Below are 27384 nucleotides of genomic sequence, written 5' to 3' on the forward strand. Positions count from 1 at the left end.
AAAATTGGCGAGAGAGTTAATTTATTTTTTGCAATGAGCTAATTGTTTCAAACAGTTGCAAGAATTATTTTCAGTTTAAAACACCAACTGTATAATTAAATAATTAAATGAATTTCTACATATTTTCTTTTTTTTTACTTTTCTCATGTACAGGATATGTCAAAATTATGTTAACACTTAAATGGTAAAAATATTTATATTTTATTTTCTTTGTTTCACATATAATAAGAGACAGGCTGGAAGAAAGAAGTGCGTTAACCTGTCTCCTGTTATATCTGGAAAAGAAGGAAAATATAAATGTTATTTCCACTTAAGTGTTAACATAATTTGAACATATCCTGTGTTTTATGAATATAAATATTTTATTATGATAAAATTCATGGTATATATAAATATAGGCTATATTCTTAGCTTTTTTAGTACGTATGATAGTACAATTTCTTTAAGAAAGAATTCGTGTTTAAATTATTGTAATTCTGATTGTCATTTTATACCTTTTTAATTACTAATTTAATAGTTTTTTGAATTGTTACATACCTATCTTTATAAACAACATCTCTTTATTTTTATACTTTATTTTATTTTTTTATGATTACAGAAAGATTTTCTTGTATGCTTCTTTTCTTCCGTTAAGAGCACGGAAAAGAAAATTGATTTAAGGTTCTATTCATAGGATAATAACTAGAAAATTGGTGTTGAAACAACTTCATTCAAAACTTACTTATTTCTTTAAATTATTTAGAAAATTTTAAATAATAAGTAATTTTTTAGATAATTTATATCAAGAATAAGTCAAAAAATAGGCAAGTTCTTAATAAAATACGAAGAAAAGAGTATTAAATCTTTTAAACTTATAATTTTGATAATTAAAAAAAACAATGTATAGAATATATTGCTTTTTATTTGTACTATTTTAAGTATAATTGATTCTCAACTAATTAGAATTGATATAATAGAAGAATGCATCTTTATATCTCACGTTACACATGTTCACTTATTTTAGCATTATTATTTCTGTATGTATGCCAATTAACATAAAATATTATATAGAACTTTAAAATAGACAATACTAAGAAGCGAAAATATATTTGTCTTTTCCTATTCATTAAGCAGAAATTTCTAAGAGAAAAATATAAAACTAAATAATATATATATGGGAAATTAAATATTATATTTAGTGATAATTTTTCATATGCTTGTATCTTTTATCTTTTACAGTAAGTTTTATAGTGATGGAAAAAGAGAATTTTCTGTTCTCTAATGGAACGTGTTCGAACTTTATCTACAATGTTTATATATTAAATAATTTAATTCAACATAATTATGTAAGATTTGTTGATATTATCGACAATATTAATCTTTTAAATACTATTGAACATTATATTTTTAATTATTTATGATTTTTCGTTTTATTAAATGTATATATGTATACAGTACTCTATTAATTCAAATATAGTATTAAATTACAGTTTCTTAAATATTGATTTTTACAAAATATGAATACAATTATATAACAGACAAGACATAAATTGTTTTGTAACTAAATTGTATAACAAACTCTGTACAGTTTTATATTTTAAAATGTTATAATTTTTAAAATATAAAACTATAACATCTTCGCCACGCCATTGATATAAAATTAATTTTTTAAGATTGAAATGCAATTAATCTACTAATAAAAACATTAAAACCACTGAGCTAAAAATCTATTTAAAATTTTAAAAATCAAAAATTCTATTTAATTTTATAAAAATATTTTAGTTTAATCATATGTTATAAAATAATATGTATTTGTTTATTTTGAGATTTTATTTCTGAATCATCGATTTAACAAATGTCTGGAGAAGGAATTATTTACAATTTCTGAAAATCGTAATTCTTTGACCTTTGAGACTTATTAAAAGTAAGAAGATACGGATTAAGTCTATTTTATATTTTCAAAACCTTGTAATATACTTCTTTTAATAATTAGATGAATATTTAAGATGTCTTCTAACTAAAATATATAAATATGAACTTTGTATTATTTATATACTGTATAATTCACTTTTTAAGAATGTATTTTTTTATATAAATTATATTAAGATGTTTTTTAACTTTATTTTTTCAATAAATATAATCTTTATATTCATATTTATTTTTATTACCGAAGTTAAAATTAATCAAATTTTTGAGTCATAAGCAGTTTATATATTACTTATACATAAAATTGGCATAAACAGCTTATAAAATAACGAGCAATTATTTTTGCCCTGGAAATTTTTAATTTATTTAATTTAAAATATACGCTCTCAATCTCAAATTAGTAATGTCTTCCCCTGTACATCATACTTTTCCTGTTAACCATAGAGTTGTGTCGGTTATCTATTTAACTTCTTTAGGTGAAAATTTTTGAATTGAAATAACGTAACTTCCGGGTAGCATCGAACATTCATATATAATTAATCATGGCCCCCATCCCTAATCTTTCCATACATTTTCTCAGCTTTCATCTATCTGTTTCCGTTCTCGAGATTAAGGAAAGACAGACAGAGACGGACGGACAGAGGACAGTGGGAATTTTAGGTCTATAATTTTGTCAAATTGCAGCTCAATAATATTTAGGCCTGTATCTAATAATAAATATACGTGTCTCAGCAAGGTTTTGAAATAGAATATTTTGTAAAAATAATTATTTATTTTCATTCAGTTAGTGTTTTAACAATCACAATTATTAGTATTTAATTTTAATTTTTCACTAATTCAAAGTTTTCTTAATGTATATAAAATGAACTTATAATTTTATCTGAAAAAATCGATTTACACGTAGACATATTTAAATCCTTTTCAGAACCTAAGAACTCGAGTCATATTATTTTGATTTAAAGCAGTCTTTTCCAACGTAATACCTTAAATAGTCGTAACGTTTTGACCGATTCTAATAAAAACTTGAAAAATAAGCGGAAAAAGTAGAGTTATATACGAATAGCGGATTCATACTAATAGCTGTGAAAGAAATCAGTGAGACATATCAAACACATATGAACCATTGAAAGAGAAAAATAAGTAGCCTTATAAAATTTTTAAAACCTGTTTTACATTAAACAGGTAAGCAAATACAAAATTATATCAAAGTTTTTAATAGAAATTTAAAAGTTTTCGTTTTCTTTTTTTTTAAGATTGAAGAGAGTTATCAACGTGTTTTATAGTTAAATTGATGATACCAATGCATCTTTTGAATTTTTTTCAATATTTTTAAAAACTAAACTTTGTCATAAAATAAATTATATCCTAAACACTATAGACAAAAAAATCATATCCCTATTTCATATCTTTAAAAGAAATTTTGAAAAACACTGATTTATACTGTTCAGTGCATCAAAACATCTCGATATTCAAAATTTTCTAATTAATTAAAAAATATTTTTAGTAATATTAACTGTTTAATAAAAGCTATTTTTAAATAATTATATTTTGATATATTTTCTCAAGAAAAATTCGTCTTTTTTATTTTATTTGAAAAAATTGTAGACCTATAAATTCCCATTGTTGTCCGTCCGTCCGTCCGTTTGTTTGTCTTTCCTTAATCTCGAGAAAGGAAATAGATAGATGAAATATGAGACAACAGGTGAAAAGACTAGGAGTAGGAGGCCCCGATTAACTATATATAAACGTTTGATGCAAACCGGAAATTACGTTATTTCATTCAAAACTTTTCTCTTGTAAGGAGTTAGATAGATGACTGGCACGACTCTGTTGCTAACAGGAAAAGTATGATGTACAGGAGCAAGACACTACTAATTTGAGGTGGAAAACATATATTTTAAATGAAATAAATAAAAAATGATTAAAAATTGTAGCCCGGCATTGTGACGATGTCACAATAAAAAAATTGCTTGTTTATCCTTTTCGTTTTTAAGAAAGACCACACTCTTTACATTTTATGCTTTTTTTGGCACGATTCAATGAAGAATTTCATTTAAAGTTTAGCTCACAAGTTTATATAAATTTTTAATAAAAATAATAATAATAAACTGTACGTCTTTGATAAAATACAGAAAATATCCAAATATTAAAGAAGCCTACTTCGACATGTTTTATATTTTTATGATTTTATCAAAAATTTTAATGAATTAGAATCCAAAAGTATATTTGAAATTTTAGTTTTCGCCAACTTTTAGTTTGCATTAAATATATATCGAATAAATGAAACCAGAGAAATAAAAAACAGGCAATTTTATGCCTATTTTTATTTCGCTGGTTTTATTTATTCCATATATACCTACTCAATAGCTGTTAAATACACAAAAATCATCTTTATTTCAATAATTACATAAATAAATCTTTTTAATTTCATAAATGTGACTTTTAGATTTGTTGCAAGTTTTTGATCTTGTGCAGTCGATCGAATATCATCCACATAATAGGCGATTTTTTTCTGCCTTAGGGATAAAGTTGCAATCCGATCCGGACCCTCGTGATTTTTTATGGATAGTTCGATCGAAGCTTTGTTTCCATCTCTCATCATACTGGTCGCTGAAGATATCCGCCTTGTAATTAGTAAAATAGAAGTTCATGATATAGTTTGTACGGCTCTAGAAACTCAGGAAAATCTATTTCAGTTCAGTTCTGATGCTATGCATAAGATTGATTACATTTGTAATTTATGAAACGTTTTATTAGATGTTTACAAACAATAGCTTAAAACATTTCTTAAAGTATGGAAAATTGCATAATATTAACATGATCTTTTGTATTATTTTTTTAAATTTACGGTCCTCTTGTTAAATAAATTCTGCATGCTTCACCTGACTGTTTACTTTATCTTCAAAATGCAGCAGTGGAGCTTTTTTGCATTACAGAATGTATGAGATATTTACATTTACGGGAAAAAAATTGTTAAATTATATAAATGCTGATATTTTTGGGTAATTTTTCAATTTTTTAATAGTGTTTTCAATACATTTTTAGACTGGTATTAATAATATAACATTAAAATAGTATTTTTCAATTATAATATTTAAAAAAATAAATAAATAAATTCTATGCAGAGAAACATTCCGAAGAATCATTTAAATTTGTATTTCAGATATCTTTCAATTATTTTTTTCTAATTCTGTTTCTTCTGTTATGATTATTGAATATATCATCAGTTTAGCGAACTTTGATAAAATCTAACATGAAATGGAATTATTGATAAACGTTTTACTTCTATTAAAATTGGATAATCAGGATTTATGAAAATTGTATAAATTTTTAATATGTGCTTCTAATATTGAATGTAGATAATTTAATACAATTAAATGTATTTAATAATTTTTATCTTAAATTATTCAAAATATAGATGTATGAAAAAATAAAATGATATAACATATAGAAATACTATACGTAATATCTAAGCACCATACATGAATCTATTTATGTATAAAAATTGTATATAAAAGAAATAAAATAAAATGAACTTGTGCCATTTTTCTCTTTCAATTTTCAGTGAATCATTGATTTGGCTCATGGGATTTTTTTTTAATTAATTATGACAGTAATTAATCAAAAAATAGCTTATCTCTAAATTATAATTTTCATATTAATCAATTTTATGATTAATGATAAAAATAATTATTAATTTTTTGATCTTTTTTTGGTAAATCATCTTTCGAAAGCACACCTTGCAAAGAAAATTGATTTCAATTTGTTCTCTTTATACCATAGAATATTAGTTCGACATATATAACTTTTTTCTATTGATATATTCATAAATAAATCTTAAATTTGTTAAATTTTGTGGCTTTTTTGTCTATTTTGATCATCTATTCAATTAGTTTTTTTCACTATAACTACCTTTCTATTATACGCCTACATAGCAGCCAATAAATTAAACTTTATTATTTATAATAAAGAATTAATATTTTTTTGCTATCATTATAATTTATTTTTAAATAAAATTTCAGCGAATCAGTATTCCGAATTAAAAGGATTTTGTAATATTTACACAATATAATTTAAAGTAAAATTTATTATGATTGTATTAGTATCATAGTTTGTTACTAATGTATTATGACTCTGTAAATAAAAATATAAATAAAATTGAAGTGAAATGACAGGCTTTATCCAATTATTTGTTATTTAAAATATTAAAAATAGTTGTCATCTATAAATTCTGTTTTGGATGTCTTGAAACACTGAAAAGAGCGTTGTTGTAAAAGCTGATTTTATTTCAAAATTTTAAATTCTTAATTTAGTTTTATAATCATTTTGATCATTTTATAATCATTATAATAATTTTGAATTAAGGAATCAATCCTTAATTTAAATTATATTGAATCAAAACGTTTAAAACTTTTGCCGACATATAGAAATCGTTAGTATCTCTATAATTTGTGAAACTTTCAATATAATTAAGTAACAATTTGTTTGTGATCATTAAAATTTTCAAATGATCTAGTTGAACGATTAATTACAAACTGTTTTAAATTAACAAAGATTAAATTAACAAATGTATAAATTACATATAGTTCTAGTCGATTCTTTTAGTGTTTTTCATCTCTAAAATTGAAGGGTATAAAATGAAGAGTTTAAAATTTAAGTAAAAGAATTCCTCTCGATTTTTGTGAAAACAAATTGAATATTTTAAACGAAAACATAATTTTATCTGTTTTTAGAATATTTATATTATATCAAACACCGACATATTCTTTTGTGGCAATCTTCTCTAAGGCTAGTTCAAATGATAAGGTGATGTAACTATCGACTTCCAGACGTAGCAGATTTCGAATCACGTAATCAACATATGTATACCTTAGGGGCTATACATTTTCAAGTATCTTTTATGCAGTACTTGAATATATAATCTGTCGTCTTTCATTTTGAAATGAATTTGATTACATTTCATTAAATACCTAATTATTTGGTTTATACAGTCGAAAATGCAATTTCATTTCTGGTTTCGTTTCATTGAATTGTGCTTTCAAAAATTGTGAAAGTCTTTTCTTTGGAATGACCACGGTTCTGGCAACCTCATTTGATCAATTTCTTAAATTAAAGGTAATAAATATACAATTAAATTTTCCGCAATTTAAACCAAAAATTCGATGTAATTTTATTGGATATGATTTTTTAACTGATTTAATTTCATTTTTGTGTTTAATAATTTATTATTATGTTGGGTTAAGTTAGATATACTCGGTTAACACCGGTGGCTGTGTACTATGCCGGACCAAAGTCAAGGCATAGTAACCAAAACAGAAATTAAAGAAGTGTATCAGTGTGTGTGTCTGTATTCAGGAATTTTCTCACAATATGACATGTATTCAATATAGTGGCCTTCTGTAGAGTGATGTATGTGTTTCTATTCAATTCTAATGTGCCAGGCTTTTGTGTAGTGTGTGTGGTATGACACCTGTAGAGGAGAGAACTACAGGTACAATAAGCACCCCATCCATCCTCCACAGATGCCTTATTTCCTGGGCGAGTTCTGTGTACTTGCTAACTTTTTCAGTGCATGCATTTTGTATATTGTGAGTGTTTGGAATGGATATGTCTATAATGTATGTGATTTTATTGTGTTTGTCAATGAGTGTGATGTCTGGTCTGTTGTTGGTAAATTGTTTTATCTGTGATTATGGCTCTGTCGTAGTACATTTTTGTTGTCGTGTTGTTTTCCAATACTGTCTGTGGAATGTATTTGTAGTATGGTTCGTGGATGTCTACTAATTTGTGTTTCTTTGCAAGCTCTTGGTGTATTATATTTGCTACTTGATTATGTCTGTGTAAATAATCTGTCTGTGCCAAGAGCTTGCAACCAGAGGTGATGTGTTGTATAGTTTCTGGCATGATGTGACATTTTCTGCATGTGTCATTTGTGAGTGTTGCATCTTTGAGTATGTGTTTTCTGTAGTTTTTAGTATTTATGACCTGATCCTGTATGGCAATCATGAATCCTTCCGTCTCCCCAAAGAGGCATCCCCGAGCTAACCAGCTGTTTGACGCAGTTTTAATAATTTATTATTATTATTATTATTATTATTATTATTATTATTATTTAATTTCTAAAAATGAGTAATTTTACGTTATGCTAAAGATATTCAAAATAAAGTTGAAAACAAAATATATCTACAATCTTATTTTTCTTTATAATGCTATCTTTGTATGGTATTTGAGTTATTTTCTTGGAGCAAGAGCACTGAGCAAGCATCGTCGGTGTTTGAATTACTAAATCACTTATATATGATTAAAGTTTTAATTTTCATTCCATTTAAACTATTGCTAAATATAGTTTTTCTATCAAATTAATATTTAAGTAAATGATATGGTAAATTATCTCAAAGATTTTTGTTTTATTTATATTTTATTTATATTTTGTTTTATTTAATATTTTGTAAAATATTTATGCTGATTTCTTTGCTGTTAAATAGATGCATTACAAGCGTCACGGTTCCTTTTAAAATCAAGAATTATTACCAAGAATATTTAACAGAATTTCTATTACTGTAAACTACTGTAAAAATATAAATACTCTCAGAATTATATTTAATCAGATTACAAATGTGTTATACAGATATGTTTAATAAATTAAATTTTTATTAAACTACATTTATTATTTATTCTAAACTTTATTGAAATCTTTATTAGAATTAAAATTAATTTTTACTTAAATGAAATATTGTTTTATTCCAATGTGTTAAATTTGAAAGTTTTACTAAGAAATATTTTACTAAGAACAGGATTTATAAATACTTTAACTGGCAATTCATTGTTTAAATTAAGTTTCTTTTTATTTGTTATTATAAATATAATATATTTTAATTATGAAAAAACAAATAATAATAATTTTAGTATCCAATATCATAAATGGAGCTTTTTCAGTGTTTTAATTAAAAATTTATGTATTTTAAATAAATAAATGAACAAATAATTAATAACTGTAATTAAAATTTATATAATAACATATTTTGTTTAATTAATTTGAAAGGAAATATATAAATCCTAATTATAATTTAGATAATTTTATTAAAATTTTATATAAAATATTTATTAAATTTTTAATTGGATTTCATAGATTTCCTTTCAAATTAACTAAACAAGAAAATTTTTTATTATATATAAATTTTACTAACAATTATTAATTATTTATTAATTTAATTGTATTAAGTTTTTTATTATTTTAATTTAATTAATATATTTTGGAAGATGAAGAGCAATATTTTTTAAAAATTAAGTCATAACTTTAAATTATATTAATTTTATTTTAAAACTTTAATATTTAATTGCAATTTCTGATGAAATAAATAAAATTCATCGTACAACACCAAAAAATACATAAACTCTTTTAGTCAAAAATGTTTATTTTTGTGTCATAAAATAATAATATTTGACGCAAATAGTTTGCTTTATCATAAGTATTAAGCATTATTATTATTATTACTACACAAATCTTTTATTGTCGTTAGTAGCTTATATATGAGAATTATGTTACCAACAAGATTTTATAATGATTGAATTAAAATTTTGTAATAATAGTTAACAATTTTTTCTTCTATCTTCAATGTTTCTGTGATATTTGATGGATTTGGTAATTTCATTTATATTATGTTTCAATTAAATCCGAACCTAATGATTGATATTTGAAGACATCGATTAAACTTTGTCAAAGATTCTGTGATCAATTTTCACATATATTTCGATTATTATCATGTTGAGGAAATCCTTCGCAAACTCCAATAGTGTTAGGATGTTTTTACACAAGTTTGCATTTGCTTCTTTCAGAGAATTTAACCAAATTTTAAGATTATTATGTGTAAAGCATCTCAGAAAACATCATTACGCGCTGTAGATGTTTTATTGTTCCATTAATCAATCAAGATATAAATGTGTGTCTATTCTTTCTTCAATTTATCGTCATTTTGAGATGAAATTTCAAATTTGGATTCATCACTCCTCATAATGTTTTTATAAAACGTTGGCAGTAGATAAATTTTTTCACGTTATATTCTTTTCTTTTTGTTATATCAGATGTCAGTAACTTTCGTATAGGAAACTTCACCATCTCATTGAACTATCATTTAGACATATTGAAATTTTCTTGGTTTTTTTTTATTATTTTGCAAACATTTTGATTTTTTTCTAGATACTTTGATATGTCTATATTTCAGCGTTTCTCAACCTATGATCCTTAAGAAGACTTAAATTAATAAACATTAAAACTTTGTTCAATGATGATTCACTTTTAACAGTTTACTTTCGATTTAATTATGTATTCAAAACATGATTTTAGATTTATTATGTTATAATAATAAGATGATTAAGATAATAACTACATAAAATATATTATGCCTACATAACTTAGTGATCGAAGAATTTTTTCAGACGTTTTTACTAGTTCTTGGGTGTTCCATTGCATTGTCAGATTTTTGTTGCATATTTTCATTTGGAATTGAGTTTTTAAAAAGTTAAGTTTGCATGTAATTAAATGACATACAGAAATTCGAAACATATTTCCAATTTCCTTCTTGATTACCATTTAAATATTAATATTAAATAAAATATATAAATTATTTATTGTGTGATTAACTTTATTCATGCTAAAATGCATAGATTTCAATTTTTTCTCTTCGCTTAGATTTTAATAATAATTTTAAACAAAATAAAATGCCATTTTTTAAATGGAAATTTCATTTTGACAAACGCATTTTTTCCTGAAATAATTTAAATGTTTCTCTAGTAATTGCAATTAAATAACTACGTTTAATTTTTTTTTCAATTTAGTTTACTAATATTCTAAAATTATACATAAATCTATTTAAATTATTATTTTATTACATATAGACCTAAATAATCCAGCTATTAACCTATTTAAGTTTGTATATTTAATAATGTTTTATTTTTAGTAAAATTATTAGAATTTCTCTAAATCTATGAATTTCCATTTAATGTGTGTATTTATTTTTTTAAAACATATTATGAATAAATAAATTTATTTTTTCAGAATATACATTTTTATATTTATAAATAAATAAATTCGTAAAAAAAGTAATTTATATTTGTTTATTTTTCCTTAGACTTTATATTGACCTATAAAATTTAACAATCGAAAAATAATTTTAGTGTAATTATTTTTTGTAATAGTTAATTAATAAAAGTTCAGATCAAGCTGGCTTTTAAATTTTAATTTATCACAGTTTTACAAGAGACATAACACGAGAGTGTATTTGATTTTGTTAAAACTATAATTCGTGATAAATGACCTTTTACCAAGAATAATGTTTTAACTTTGGCCATTTGTTAAATGAATTTCAGTGTTTATCATATTGAATCGATCGTTCCTTCTTTCATCTTAACTAGTAAACGCTCTTAAAATCCATTGTTGTCGAATAGTCTAAAATAAATAATCGATAAATATTACCAACATTTGTCAAATTATTTTATTAACTTATTTAAAATATTAAATAATAATTTAATATATAAAATTTGTAAAGTAGAATTAATCTATATTTTTTGTTAATTATGCTATAATTAATTATCAGGTTATTGCCATCCCTTATTTTAAAAAAAGAATTACTGTTTAATTTTTCCGTAATAAAGTCACAACTTAGAATTAATCACTAGGAAAAAAGAAAAATTTACATTTTTTCGTTAAAAAATAGATAAAATTTGTTATTGTGAAATTCATTTTTAAATACTTTTTAATTATATGCATTACAAAGTTTTTGAAGCTGATGACAGTTTTAAATTGATTATTTCGAAGATTAAAAAATATATAGTTATTATATTTTTAATTTTCTATTAGTTAATCTAAAGTAGTATTTATTCTCCATTTAATACAAATAAAACTTTTAAAAGTATTTCTATATGTGTAATAAATATTAAAGGTAAAATTTTTCTTATTCAAGTTTTATAGAAATGCATGCAAATATATAAAATTTTATTTAATTAGAATGATTTACCATCGAGAGCTTGTATTGGGCTCCATCCCATATAAGCTATCTACTGTCCTCTTTACAATACTACATATTTAATTGATCTATTTAATGAATACAATTGAAAAATAACTATTATTGATTAAAATTATTTAAATATTTAAAGTTTTTTAATTATTTTTAAATAAATATATATATATATATATTAGCTATATATGTAGAAAACAGAAAAATGAAGGAAGGTATAGTACAATTATGAAAACTCCCTTAATTATTGCGTTCGTCTTTTAACGTTCAACATCTCCCACGATCGTCTATTTCTGCCTTTTTCAACCGTCGTCTCCCGTCTCCCCTTTCTCGTTTGTTTCTTCTCCGTCGTCTCCTCTTTCCCCCTTTCAAATCCATAAATCCCATATATATGTAGAACTGTTATAGATAGTATCAATAATCTATAATAGTTCTATAATATAAGAATTTATAATTCGCTAGATACTTAGATAAATATTATTTTCTGTTGACTTTAGTATTAAATAAATTTGTTTGCTGAATATAATTTTTTCCCTACAGATTAAATTAATAATAAATAGTAAAATCAATCCGACCTATTAACAGAAATATGAACAATTACGAAATCTATATAATATCTTTGCCACCAAATCTAATATAAAAAAATTAATTAATCTATGAAACATGAGAATATGGATACACATTTTTATTTAATTAAATTATAACTGATAAACATGATAGATATATAAATCATGAAAAATTAATACTCTTAAATTTCCTGTAACACATACAAAGGCTAAATTCAATTAAACTATGTTATAATAATCTTTGTAAATACATTTCATTCAAATAAGTTTTATTTAACCATTAATAAATAAATAAATTAGTGCTTTTATTGATTTTTTTCTAGAAAAAAGTTCTGTTTTTTATATAACTCCGACAAAAACAAACATTATAGACTTCAATTTTAAATATAATCGTGTTATGTATAATTATATTATTAAATAATAATATAGCCTTATTTCTTTCTTTTCTTTTATATTTATTTCTTTTGTATATTTCTTTATTCTGGCATAAATATTCCAAATATTTGCTTAATTTTGTGTCTTAATCGAATAATTTATTAACAGCACAAAAAACACAATTACCTACAGTATATATAATATGATTATATAGTTATTCTCATATTATTGATGCTAAAAAATGATTTATTCTAGAAAAATTTTAATAAAATTACCGATAATAAAATATTTTCAAGTATTAGTAATTACGAGCCCTTTCTTTTGCACTCTTTGACAATCTATATAAAACGCATACATAGAAATGAAAGAAATTTTATAAAATTTATCGATAGAAAGTTTATCTTCTGGCTATTGAAAATATTCTATAATCAATAAGAAGGACATTTTTTCTTGTGGAAAGATAGTTTACTGATCAAGTGAAACATCATAGCAATGAAATTCACCATAGAAACAGAATTTTTTTTTCAATCATTATTATGTAATGAAATATATATATTTGCAATGCAGAAAAATTTAAATAAATAAATAACAATTTCTAGCAGTTTGTAAATATTAAAACAAAATTTTAGACTTTATTTTTAAAAATTTATATCATTATTTTAAAAATATTTTATTCGAATTTGACAATCTTTTATTTAATATTTTAAACATTTTTGTGTATTCTATCTTATTTATATATATATATATATATTTTTTTTTTTGCAATTTTCATTTATGTTTTATTATGCCGGTTGATTTTCTTTATATATATATATATGTTATGGATCTTGTTATTTCTTGGGGAGGAAGGAGATCTGCTGTCCAGCGACATTTCCTAATGTAGATAAATAAATAAATAAACTGATAAACAATACTTGCAGGTTACAATACATATTAGGTTTCAGTATAAAAAATCGATTCGTGCTTTTAGTCATTGTCTTTTTTTCTTAATGTACAGTACAGTGCTCATACTTTTGGGAAGGGATTGATAAAAATCAACAGGAATTAGTAAAACTTCTTTATGCAAGTATTGTGCAACATTCTGTTCATGTACAGTATATCATCATATCAGAAAATTAAACATTCTAAAACACAATTAAAGTACAGTAAACTTCGATTTAACGGACAAAAATTTCTATCCTGCAGAAAAAATTTAAAATCTTTTATTCGCGAATAGAAGGTTGAATTAGAGTCAATGATTATAAATTACTCAATGTACCTGTACGTTATTACTAATTTATTCATACTTATACATCATAATAGCATTTCAACTCATCTTGTTTATTTTAAGTTTGTTATTAATGTGTTTTTAAAACAAATTCGATTTAACGGACTTTGACAATAGTGGACAACCCCTTCTCCAATTTCTCCATTAAATTGATTCATAAATTGAAATATACTAATTCGTATTTCTACTTTAATATATTAAAAGATTTATTTAAAAAACCAATAACTTTTGTGCTTATAACACGATTTATATCAAGTTAAATTTAACATAAAAATTAAAAATTTAATAGAATTTTTCCTAATTTTAAAATGTTGATTTAACAGTTATGCTTATAAATACTAATTGCATCTGAAAGAAATTTATATAATTGTTCGTTATAAGAACGAAACTAAAATTTTTATTTTCTTAAATATTAATGTTACCGAGGTTAATTGATGTTAACTGCAATCGATTTTAACATTGATAATAATTAGTTTAATAATTTACTTTTATTACAGTAGTTCCTAAAAGTTATTTATTAAGTTTTTTACTTCATATACAACCAAAAAATTATCTGTACTGAGATTAAATAAAAGAAATATAATTTACTTTGTGAAGTTTAGTAAATTTTATGACCTAAGCGGAAATAATTAAACTACGTATTGATTATAAATCAGTTACTAAGAACTGTTTCGTGTTTCGAAACGTGGATAATTTCTATCCCACGTGGTGTAGCGCGCTACTTCTCCAAGGTCGAATTTAATTTAATAACTAAAACAATTTTGTTTATTTCATATAGTCTTTGTTTTTCATATTTAAAAATGTAATAAATTATTCAGTAGTATTATAAATATATAAATTCTTAAATCCCGATTCAAACTATTTGGCCATTCCAAGTTTAACAATTGCATAGATCTCAACAGATTTTTTATATCTCATTAATGTTAGGTCCACTTTTCTAAAATTTGTATAATGTTAATTAAAATGTTTTAAATAGCTAAAATTAATTAGTATAAATCTACTTATCACGAATTTATTCAACAACGAATTTACGTGTAGGTTACTCTAAATATAATCAGGAGGTCATAATGGTAATTACCTGTATATGAATTTTCGGTTAATAAAATAGATCTACAATAGATTCATCTCAGGTTATTGGAATATTACTAATTAAGTCAAGTCACGTACCAAATGCTTGAGGTATGGACTAGTAGCACCAGAACTCAATTTCGAATTTTTTAAAGATTAAATTATGTTATAGTCTATTACTAATACAGCTAATTAATTAATATTTTATAATTAATAATATTTTGAATAATAATTACGTTTTATAGCTATTTCTAATTATTCTAGCATTTTTTAAAAATTATATTATCTGAAATAGCCGAATTGAAAATTAGACTATTCGTTATTAATGATTTATGTCAAACAATTTCATTAAATTTCAAAAATTACAAAAGCAGTAAAACCTCACTTATATGGCCACCTTTGGGGTATACAATTTCTGGCCAAATAAGTGAGGTTACGAAAAAATTGACATACGGAACTGTAATTAGAGTACTGTAATTGAATACTGAATCCTGTTAAATGTTTAATACAGATATCGGCAATCGTTACAAAACTATAGCAACAAATCTCAGTTCAGTTTAAAGTGCTTTAAACAGTAGGTTGAATTTAGAAATGCGGGATTTTCCTGTTCTGTTGCCCATGTAAATGGGAATAAATGTCACTTTAGGACGCTTTTATCTTGGCCACCAAGATGAAGCTTGATTTATATTAAAACTTTATGCGGTTTTACAGGGAAATGTCATGGGTGTGCACATAAGCGATGTGGTTCAAGTCAAGTTTTATTGTATTTAAAAATATTAAAAGTTTTTTAATCAACTTAAGACTAAATGATACGTCAATTTATTTTATAACAGAAACGATGATTTTTCTCTAGTGATAAATCTATTAACATTTCGAGACAGGAACATCCATTTAAAAAGAAATACTTACAGATAAAAGAATAAAGTTTAACGCTTTAAAGCGAAATTCTTGAAACATTTTTCTTTAATATCTCGTCTAAATTTTCGAAAACATCTTGTGATTCAGGCGTAAAACTTTCCAGAACTGCAGTCGAAAATTTCACTCGTACGTATCTTTTTATTATATTTTTTCTTGTTACATTTTCGCCTGGGCTATCTTCGAATATATATCGGAATTTTTCGATATATATTCAATGAACACGAACGAAAATCAATTTTAATAATTGTTATTATATATTGATAATTTTGTTTTTTTTTTAGATTTCAATATTGTATTAATAGATCGGAAACATTAGCAGAAATCAGCTTATATGGAAAACAACGTGACTGTATTAATTATATATCTTCAGTTAAAATTCATAATAGTAGAAGAAGCACTAAAAATAAAGTAAAAAGTGTCTACTCACTTCGTCCTTTTTACACCTCGGGAACACTCTTTCTGTGAATTCGACCTTTATCTTGAGGCTCTCATTCTAATCGTCTGTATCAATAATTATATATCTTCAGACTGGATATACGACTACGAAATATTTTTTACTGTATTAATATTCTGTCTAGAAAAGAAATATTTCTTGTGTTTTTTCCCTAAATGATTACTTGCCATAAAAATTTGTCTCGTCTAAGCGATTTTATTTTTAATGTAAAAAATATCTAGAAATAATGATACACTGCAAAAACAAAAATTCTGCAGTCATTTACTGGATTTTTATGGATTTAAATTTAAGATTTTAATTTGTTTCAGTTTCACTTTATTTCAGAATCTCTTATTTTGTAGTCTGGGAACCAATTTCCAAGCGAGAGAATTCTATCTACAGGATCCGGGTTCGATTTTCAACGGTATAAATTCCTTTCGGGTGCTTTTCTTATTATTCTCACAGAGAAAATAGTTGACAGCAAAATAAAAGAAGAAACTTTTTCCTCTTTTTGTATAGCAGTAATTATTGCTAAAGGTAACCGCTTTGCTCACCGCCATTGGAGCCAGGGATTGAGTAATTCAAAGCTTTTTCAGGAATGGCTTTGTCATCGATTTCGTCTTTCATAAAAACGTTCGGTCGTGGAATTATTCTCGAGATTCAAGGTCAACAAGGCAAAGGATTTGTCAATCGCCGTTCCTCCCTACCCGACTGTCCCGTTACAAATACATAATAGAAGTTGGCCGTGGCAAATCATCAATCTTTAACAATCAAACACATCAATCAATTACTGCTAATCTTTTAATATTAAAATCAAACATATTTCAATAAATGTTATCATATTGCTGAAAGAATAGCATGAGATTGAGCATTTTTAGAATTCATTTTACAACTTATATACTATTACCTATGTTTAGTTTTGCTGACAACTTGGGGATAGACAAAATAATTTTTAAAATATCTCATTTTAAAAATAAAAAAGCGGATTTTCTACACTAAAAATTATTGTTCAATATATTAAATAAAAATATAAGAATCAATACAACTTGTATCTGTATTCTAGTTTATATGTAAACGCCATCACTTTCAAAGTATTAATCTGCATTTAAAAATCTTTCATAAAATTTTAAAATGAGTAATTCATTCTATAATGAAATTAATATTCAGATATTTTAAGTGGGGTTAATATTAAACATACGTTCATTCTAAATAATTTAATGTTATAAAATCAGGTAGGAAATTATATACAGTATATAGAAATTTATTAGATATTTTGCTTGTAAAATATTTATAAATTTGGAGTTTAAAATAAAACTAAAATCGTTAACAAATTTTAATAACATCTATTTATAAATTTGTATTTTATATTGTGTATTGATTACTGTTAATGATTTTATTATTAAAATAGTAATATATTTTAATGCGTTAATTTATTTTATTACTTACAATAAGTTTTCGAATTTAATTTGTTATTAAAGTTTAAAGTGATTTAAATTTAATTAAATAAAAATCTCAAATTGTAGCATTTTTATATAACAGCAAATAAAATTTGAACCCTCCAAATTTTGTCATTTGTGACTGTAGGAGAGAGCTTATGGATTTTATTGAAGGAAGAAAAATTGAATGAATGAAATAACATGTATGATCTAAGAGATCACATTTATTTATGCAATACAATATTTATTTTAAAGCCAATTTTTGCTGCTTAAATTTTCTTGTAAATAAATGAATATACATGAAAAACTTACATTAAAACATTTTGACAGAACTAATAATAATATAAATAACAAATAATACAATGTTGTAAAGATTATAGTAAATAAAAAAATCTAAGTAGAAAATAATTTTTTAAAGTAGAATAAACATGTATTTTCAATATTTTTATTAACAAAACAACTAGATTATGTGTTATTAAGAATATAAAACAAGTAAAAAATAAAAAATGTTATATTCAAAGCAAATAGAAAATACACTAACATAGCAAATATTTAAATGCCTTTTTTGCAAATTTATAATTTTAAATTTATTAAAACTTGAAGATAAATAATTACATATTAAAAAATAAATATCAATAATGCAAAAAATTATATCAAAATAAACTTCCAAATCAGTTGAATAAAAAAAATAAAGATGTAAAAAAAATAATTGATGCTTTATGTTAATTAATTCAAATATCAATCAACAGATGGCGACACTCCAAGTCCCATAATTTTAATTTTTTTCTAAAAATTTTACGAATTTCAATTTTTTAATTAATTATTCTGCATATTTATTCAAAATTTTAAAAATTGTGGTTATTTTTTATTCTGTCTTTTTATATACTATATTATTAACTTATCAATCAACACCAAAGCTCCTTACAATAATATAAAATAAGTTTAATTTAACGATTCTTATCAGAATACAAAAACCCTTATTGCTAAGCAATAAGAACGCGTTGGTTTCGTGTTTAGATTACGTATTGCAATTAACCTATTTTCGCTGCAAAGCCTATACTCAAAATAAAATGCTGTAATATAAACTATATTTTCTTGGATTAAATAGATTCTCAATGATAATGCGACTGTAGTTAATTTGTATTTTCTCGAAAGAAGAGAGTAGTCAAAAAATTTTATATTAATAAAACAATAAATTTTTCCATAAAGGACCTACAATCCACTACAACATATCGAATTACATTTAACAGAGTATATTTTTATTCTAATTGTTCACATTATTTATTATTTTACAGTTAAATAACAGAGAAAAGAAAAGAAAATATAAATTTCTTTCCTTATGCCTTTGATTTTATGATAAAATATCAACTTAATATTTACTTTTTAATGCTTTAATACAGAAAAATTAGAAGCTTTAACAATTACACAATACTGCATTTAAAATTTTTCCTTTATAAGTCATAAATACGATTGAATTCGCTCTGTGTCAGACAACTAAAATACTAGTAAAACGAGTTAATTTTACTTATTTTATAGTTAATAAATCTCAAAAAAAACTTTTTTTTTTTTATAGAATGATTTAAAATAAATTGTCATTAAAATTTAAAGAAAACATGAATATAATTTTTAATTCTTTGCAATTTACGGATTTCAACTTTAAAATCTTTGAATGAAATCATGTAAAAGCGTTAATTCAAATCTTAATTTCTCGTTATTTGAGAATTTTTGTTTTAAAGAATTTAAGTATCTAACGTTACTTAAGAGCACGTTCGAAAAGTCTCTAGGAGTTTAATGAATGTAACTCATTCACCGACATTATCACCAGAATATTTTGCTATAAATGTCGAATAACTCATCTCGTTAACTTTTCGTTTAACTTGTAAATACCTTTTGAACATGCTCTTTATGTCCTGACCTTGGATAATATCAACTAAAACCCTGAGCCCGGGGTTAGTCTAATATGTGGAATCTTCGGGGGAAACTCGAAGAATGGTATTTTGTATGTTGATCTCTTGATTGAAGTAGATTTTTGGCTTTATAAAATTTTAGATTATGTCCGAGTGAAAGATTAATTTGTTAATTTTTTCTCATTTTTGATTAATATATTCGCTGTTAATAATTATATCATTGAAAATAAAGCTATATCTGAATTATATCAATGGAAGTAATTCAGAATGAAATGAAAATACAGCTTATTAATTTATATGCTACAAGAATATGTACGTAAACAAATAAATAGAATATATAATTGATCTAAATTTAATTAAACAATCATTGTCTTTTTTTTTCCTCAAATATTAACAAAGAAAACAGGATAGTAATTGAGATAATTTTGATTTTAATTATTGTAAATGAAAAATTTAAACACATCACTATATAATCTATGACTAAAATTTTACAGCCGATGGAAATAATTCAAAATAAATGCTTTCATTTATCATGATATTGCTTTACCTTAATATGATTAATGAAATTTTAAATTCGACTCTACACAACGAATAGACCTATCATCGATTAATTATGAAATTCCTCATGATAATCTAGGTTAAGTTTAATTTTCCAATTCTTATCAGAATGGTAAAAATTCCATTGGGGTACAGTAAAAATTCTTTAGAATTACGATTTACGACGTTAAAAACCTTTACTTTAATAGGCTAATAATTTTAAAAGTGAATTATTATTATATTGTCAAAATGTTGTAGACCTAATTAAAACTTACAAATATTTTATAGGCCTACATACAAAAACACGCACATACACACGCAAATATATAGACCTACATATATTGTACAGTATATATATTAAAAATAATAAAAAATATTGTAGAAAATATACCTTTTAAATTTTAATTATGCAAATTAGTAAATATAATTTATTTATATTTTTTCTCTTTATTTTTAATGCTCTTTGAGAAATTTCTTTTAAAGATCTTCGTGTTTACAGAGTTCAAGCTTAGATCGTGCTTACACGTAAAAATACATTTAAATTTTAAAGCAGGAAAAAAATCTTTAATATGTTTAATAGTTTATTAATTTAACAGGTTTATACGCAGGATAGTCGGGAACTTGTGTGGGACCGGGGGTAGAGCGAGTCCCTTTTGCTTTTTTTTTTTTTTTTTATTTTTTGAACAAATGAAATATATTGTTTCCTTATTAATAAAATACAGTCTAAAAGATTTTTTTTGTTAGTAAAAATAACATTTAATTAATTTAAAGGGACAGGGATCACTATGAATCCCTATGTTTTCTCTGGATCCAAGGAAAATTCGACGGTTCTATTTATACTAATGTTTTCTAGTTCAAAGAACTTTTAAAAAATATTTATCATAATTATAACTAAGATAAATTAATTTTTCAGCATATGAAGTTTTATTTTGGTTAATGTTACCTATGGTTCCAAGATGGCGGCTCGTCTGATTCCAGCAAGGAAACAGTGGGGACGCACGTTCTAACCTAACCTAACCTAACTAACCTATTCTAATAATTTTGTTGGTAGTAATTATGGTAATTTATTAGAATAGGTTAGGTTAGGTTTGAACGTGCGTCCCCACTGTTTTCCTTCTTCTATTTGCTGGAATCAGAGACGAGCCGCCATCTTGGAACCATAGATAACATTAACCTTTATTTTTAATCAATTTAAATAATAGGAAATCAACCAGCAGAGATAAACACAAGGCAATTTATTAGAAATCTCAGTTAAGCTCCTGTCTACAGTATAATTCAATAAAATTCTATTAACTTTTTTGTTATTAACCATTTAACAAACAATAAGAAACAATTCCTATCATATTTTTATACGATAGAATTGTTTCTTATTAAACTTTGTAAGAATAAAAATTTAATTTTTTAAAATAGATAAATGATGTAACAAAAAATCTTTTTATCAATTTACTCTATTGGTTTTTAATCATCATTTTTTCAATTAAACTTTCCACGAAATTATTTTTAACCGTTAAAAATTTAAGAGTTTAAAATTCCTACTTTATAAGATTATAATTATTTATATTCTGTTTAAATAACCGAATATCAATTAGAAACGATGCTTTAAAACTTAAAATATTGTAGAAAAATAATTAAAAAAAAGTTTTTCCATTCACAAAAGCGCACTTTAAGTAACATTAGAAACGCGTCGTAAAACTCTCGCCATTTATTAAATATCACGTCCAATAAAATATTTACAGATAATTATATATAGTTGAACGAGTATATTGTATTTTAATACGTTATCTTTCTTGAATGAAACGAAGTTCTAGTCGGATTCTTGAGATAGGCGCCGCTGCGTGGGATTGTGGGATAGCGTGTTTACCTCTGTCCTCTTACAACAATCTTTATTCGATACATGTGATCGAAAGTTCGATAGTAGTAATTACTTTTGTGTCTAAGAAACATACGGACAGATTATGGACGTCGTTTTCGTCGGTAAGAGTTTATTCTTGTCGTTTTAGCGAATCGTGTTCGGGAGAAAGTTTTATCGGGATATCGTCGATGATTGGGTGTTGTCACCACTTAAATTGCATCTCGTTGGTCTGTCGAGTCAATCGATCGCTGTTTTAGAAAGCGCTCTTAACCGTAAATTCTTTCGCTCGAAACTTTAATTTAAAATATATATATGTTAAAGTAGATTTTATATAAAAATCTTTTTATATAAATTAGTTAGTTTCCGTTAATGTAAATAAAGGATTTTATTACATGCCGTGCTGTTAAGATATCTTTATTTCCTCTGAGATTATTTTAAATGATAATTAATATTACAAATAATAAAAAAAGTGGAAGTAGTACGGCCGTTTTTATCATTTGAGAGACTTTTGTAATATTTCATACTTGCTAAATCATTTTTAAAGAAACACGTGTCTAGTGTAAGAAAGTATAACCGCAATAAAATAGTATAATACAAATAATGTGTTCGATATATTTGGGCTCTTGCTTGTCGCCTGACAACAGTTTAACATTTTGTCAATACAGATCAGTTTCATTTATAACAATTAGATACTTTGATCTGAAAGTGCAATGGATTATTTATATTACATGTTAGTTTCATAGCATTCTATGAAACTAACATGTAATAATTATTTTGATTTGATTTTCTTTTAAATATGCTTAAAATTTGTTAATTGATGAAATTTAGATGCTTATTTTTCTAACTTAATGATTACTTAAATTTTGCAGATAGATTTTATAATACACTAAAGTTTAGGATCTATTACTCTAACTTATATAAATAAATGAATAAATAAATTAAATTATATATATATTTTTTATGTAGATGAAAGAGAAGATGTACAAAAGAAAACTTTTACAAAATGGATTAATTCTCAGCTTGTTAAGGTAAAATTTTTATATTTTTTGTTGATTATATTCAGATAAATCTTATAAAACAGAAAGTAGTATAACTGCTGAATAATGATTTTTTATACATTTACTGTCAATAATATATTGAGTTATTTTGTCGTGAATCGGTTTGCTTAAAGCTTTTTGGTTCCAATATTATTTTATTTCCAAAGCAAAGAATTCTCTACATATTGGGCTTTTAAGGTCAGAGTTTATTTTGCTTGTGTACCATCAATTTATTTTAATTATTAATGTAAAAATTGTAATTAAATTTTATATGTAAACTGCTTTGTAACTATTTGAAATTTTTATATTTTTGGGTGTTGTTTTTCATACATATACACATTATTAATTTGTCTCATAAAAAATAAAAATTTAACAGATGCAAATTAAAAAAATTAACTTTTATATTGGTATTTTACAAATATAAAATAATCAATCATATCCTTCATCATATTCTATCCTATAGTGTTAGTTGGAGCCATCTATATATTACATCAGCAAAAATGTGTCAGTTTTTACCCCTTTGTCGTCATTGTAAAAGCCCCATAATATTACATCATTATAATCATCAAATATTCCCTTTATTCAATCCCCTTTATTGATAAAATAGATACAAGTAATTTGAAGTATGATCAATTTTATATTGTTTTATTTTTTAGACCATTTACAGTATAAGAAATAAAGTTCTAGTGGTCTTGATCCATTTTTTTAGTTATCCAGTCATTTCAACTGTTTATGTCAATAATTGGTAATCTGTCAAAGTGCTCAGTAGGTATTGCAAGCAAATGATGCTTGTATATACCAAATACCATAGTTTCTCATTAATTTAAATGTACATAAGTTATACTGCAGACTAATAGTTATACTGATATGAAGATATAGAAATAAACATAACTTCTCAGTGAGCTTTTTATTTTTAACTATTTCTGTTCTGTTGGTACTAAGAGGAGTTTTTTCAATATCCATTGTGAGTTTAACCTGATCCATAATGGGGATGGTCGGGCGTTGAAGGACAGGGCTCCATCATCTGACTGGTATCAACCATCCATGAAATATTACATATTTCAGTATTGTCAGTGATTCTTGTTGTCTTATGACAGCAATATGTACTAGCCATTAGAGTATGCTGGTTGGCTTTGCTACAACTGGTTGGATATTATTGATTTTGGAATGCTTGGTCTGACTTCTTACTAAAGCAGATAAGTACCACACTTCCTGAAACAAAATGCTCACATTAAAGCCTATGATTACAAATGTGTTTTTAAATATATTTTTTTTATGTAATAAAAATTTACTTTATTAATTAATAGTATCTTCAGGTTCTCTTTTTAAGTGTCAACTGATAGATGTTAGTATGCATCATAAGAGAATTATTAGTCCTATTGGCACCCTTGTCTTCTCATACTATGATAAAAACGCATTAAAGTGATTCAAAAAAGATGCTAATTCTTCCAGTTGTGTTATTCTGGCTCTACAAAAGACTTGACAGAGTGAGTTTTGTACAGAGAAGCTTCTACATGCTTCAAATGGACTGGCACAATAGTCACATGGTACTTCCCTTCAGCTGTGAGGGAAGAAATGGCATCATATTGTGCTCCTTTTAATGTCAAACCCAAGATTTGTAGTTTTTTTTTTATATTATCAAAAGTGTGATAACTACAAAAGTAAAGATGTCAAGTAGTGATTACACCATCATCTCCTGTCATCAACTTTTATCAGTTTTTAACCTTTCCCTCAGGAGTTAATGATGATAATATATGGATTGCTCCTTGGATAATTACGTAAGATTTAAAAGCTCTATTTATTTACAAATGTTATGTAAGCAAAAATGAATCAAAAGATATAAAAATCAGTCTTCTAAAAGGAATGGCATGGTACGAGGTAGGTGCCAAAAGTTTTTGGTCTAACTATATTTTAAACATGATAGGAATAAAATAATGATAGTATCAGATAGTAGAGAGGTTGAGGCCGAAGTTTTCAACACGAAAACGTATATGTCGAACGTTCAGCTCCACTTTCCTGTAAACCTAGAAGTTTGGCAGTGGCATTTGGAATGTTGAACATGATTCCACTGACTTTCCAAACAACATTGTCAAACTTCTAGGCTTACAGGAAAGCGGCGCTGAATGTCAGATATACACGTTTTCATATTTAAAACTTTAGCCTCAACCTCCCTAATACCATCTGTATGTGGACTAATAAAACAGTTTTTCTTGCCAATTTGCATAAGTTGCTTGGAAACATTTATTTTAGTTAGACTTATTGTATTAATTTGCATCATGTTCACCTCTTTCAGGACAATATGCCAGTGCACGTGACTGTCATTTCTATGGTTCCTCAAACTACACTAATAAGGAATGTGGGTTTGAGGAGGTTGACCATCCACCCTGCAGCCTGGACCTGGCTCCTAATGATTATTATCTGTTTCCAAAACTCAAAAAGCTTCAAAAAGGTGAAGAAGAGTTTCAGGAGACAGTTTATGAACATTTTATAGACAAAACTCCAGACTATTTTTTGAAGGGTATTGAAATGCTAATTCCAAGATGTAATAAGTGTGTTGAACTGCAAGAAGACTATATTAAAAAATTACATCATTGTTTTATAACTATAACATCTAAAACAGTTAGGCCTGAAACTTTTGGTGCTTACCACATAGGTATGAATAAATCCTTTGAAAAATTTATTTAAAATTTGTTTTTGGCTATCCTATTGGAAATTTTCCAGATTCATTTCTGTGTATATAAGGTCATACAGTTTATGTAGCATACATTGCATTAAATTATTTTAATACTAGTTATAATCCATCAAAAAATTGGGAAAAGAAATAACCTATCAATTTTAAGTGGGGACATAGCCAGTGTAAAAGAATAATAGATGATATTTTCTCTAAAAATACAGTATTATACTTGTTTAAGCTGATAAAAAAAACTTTTTTTCTTTTTACTAAAATCAGCTTATTCCTTTAATGTCTTAGTTTAGAATGAAATAAAGGTTTAAATAAATGAGCCTTATTTAAATTTTTTAGTTATCAAATAAAAAATTTTTTTAAAATAAGAAAAAACTAAACTCTTTTGGGAATCCCTGGAATCTAGAGTTCTTCTCATTTGTAAACTGTACAAACCAATAAATTTGTCACTGACCATAGCACTGGAAATAATTTATTTTCTTGAATGTAAGTGAATTGAAACTCAAAAATTATAAATTTAAGAGTTAATTAGTTAATTAACAGTTAAGTAATTAAGTATTAAAATTTACTGGATTGTTTTTAGAAAAAATTTCAAATTCAAATTTAATTGCTGTATAAACACACATTCCATTAATAAAAAGAAACTTGCATAGACCTTATGTATTGTACAGTACATATTATGATGATAATAAACTAAATACTGTATTTATTTAAAGATGTTTTCATGCTTTAAATATACTAAAAGAATATAAAAATTCTGAAATTTCACTTGCACTTTATTATATACAGGAATCCCCCATTAATGTGAATCAGAAGGAGTACAAGAAAAGCTGAGTTCATACTAATGAGGTTCTTATTGAAGAAGTATCATGTTTAAAACTCCCTTTTCTATTGTACATCTGAAATATGAAATTGAAATATACTCATATTACAGTATTCAAAATATTAAAAATTAAAAGCATTTTTGCTTATTGGCTTTTCTGTTTAACTTATTCTCACTCATCAGATATTAATCTTATTACAGTCCAAGTCAACAATCAAAACTGCCTTACAGTATTCTGATTCTGTTAACTAGGCCTATAGTTTTCTAAAGAAATTATCAATGGTAGCCTGTTTCTTTCTACATTTATAGATCTCACTTACTTAATTACAAATGGAATCGAATAACTTAGTGAGATTATAATTGTTCTCATCAGAAAAAATGACATTAAGTGTTGCAACTTGTGGCTTGGGAGCATGAAGGAAGAGCCACTTTTCTTCTTTTTATTCTCCTTCATTGGAATTTCTTCCTGATGTTCATCACAGGTCTTTCTAGCCCCTTCTTCTACAGCAGCATCATCACTTCTTTCATCACTTATTGTAACAAGACTATAGAGAACACTTCACA

The 27384-nt window shown here is 24.8% G+C and overlaps 1 protein-coding gene across 6 annotated transcripts in view; it reads left to right on the forward strand.

Moving 5' to 3' along the window:
* Positions 1-27384, forward strand: part of Dys (Dystrophin) — a 514896-nt gene that overhangs the window by 188219 nt on the left and 299293 nt on the right. For 4 of the 6 annotated variants that reach the window (XM_067286831.1, XM_067286830.1, XM_067286833.1 and 1 more), the window contains one exon: positions 23244-23305. The exons of 1 other annotated variant lie outside the window; for it this stretch is intronic. In XM_067286831.1, the coding sequence (XP_067142932.1) occupies positions 23244-23305 (62 nt within the window). Of the gene's footprint in view, positions 1-22248; positions 22400-23243; positions 23306-27384 lie in introns of those variants that run through there. One more of the 6 variants, XM_067286835.1, reaches the window with a different exon arrangement.

Source organism: Centruroides vittatus, unplaced genomic scaffold (genome assembly GCF_030686945.1).
Source record: "Centruroides vittatus isolate TY-2023 unplaced genomic scaffold, ASM3068694v2 scaffold_386, whole genome shotgun sequence".
Taxonomy (NCBI): domain Eukaryota; kingdom Metazoa; phylum Arthropoda; class Arachnida; order Scorpiones; family Buthidae; genus Centruroides; species Centruroides vittatus.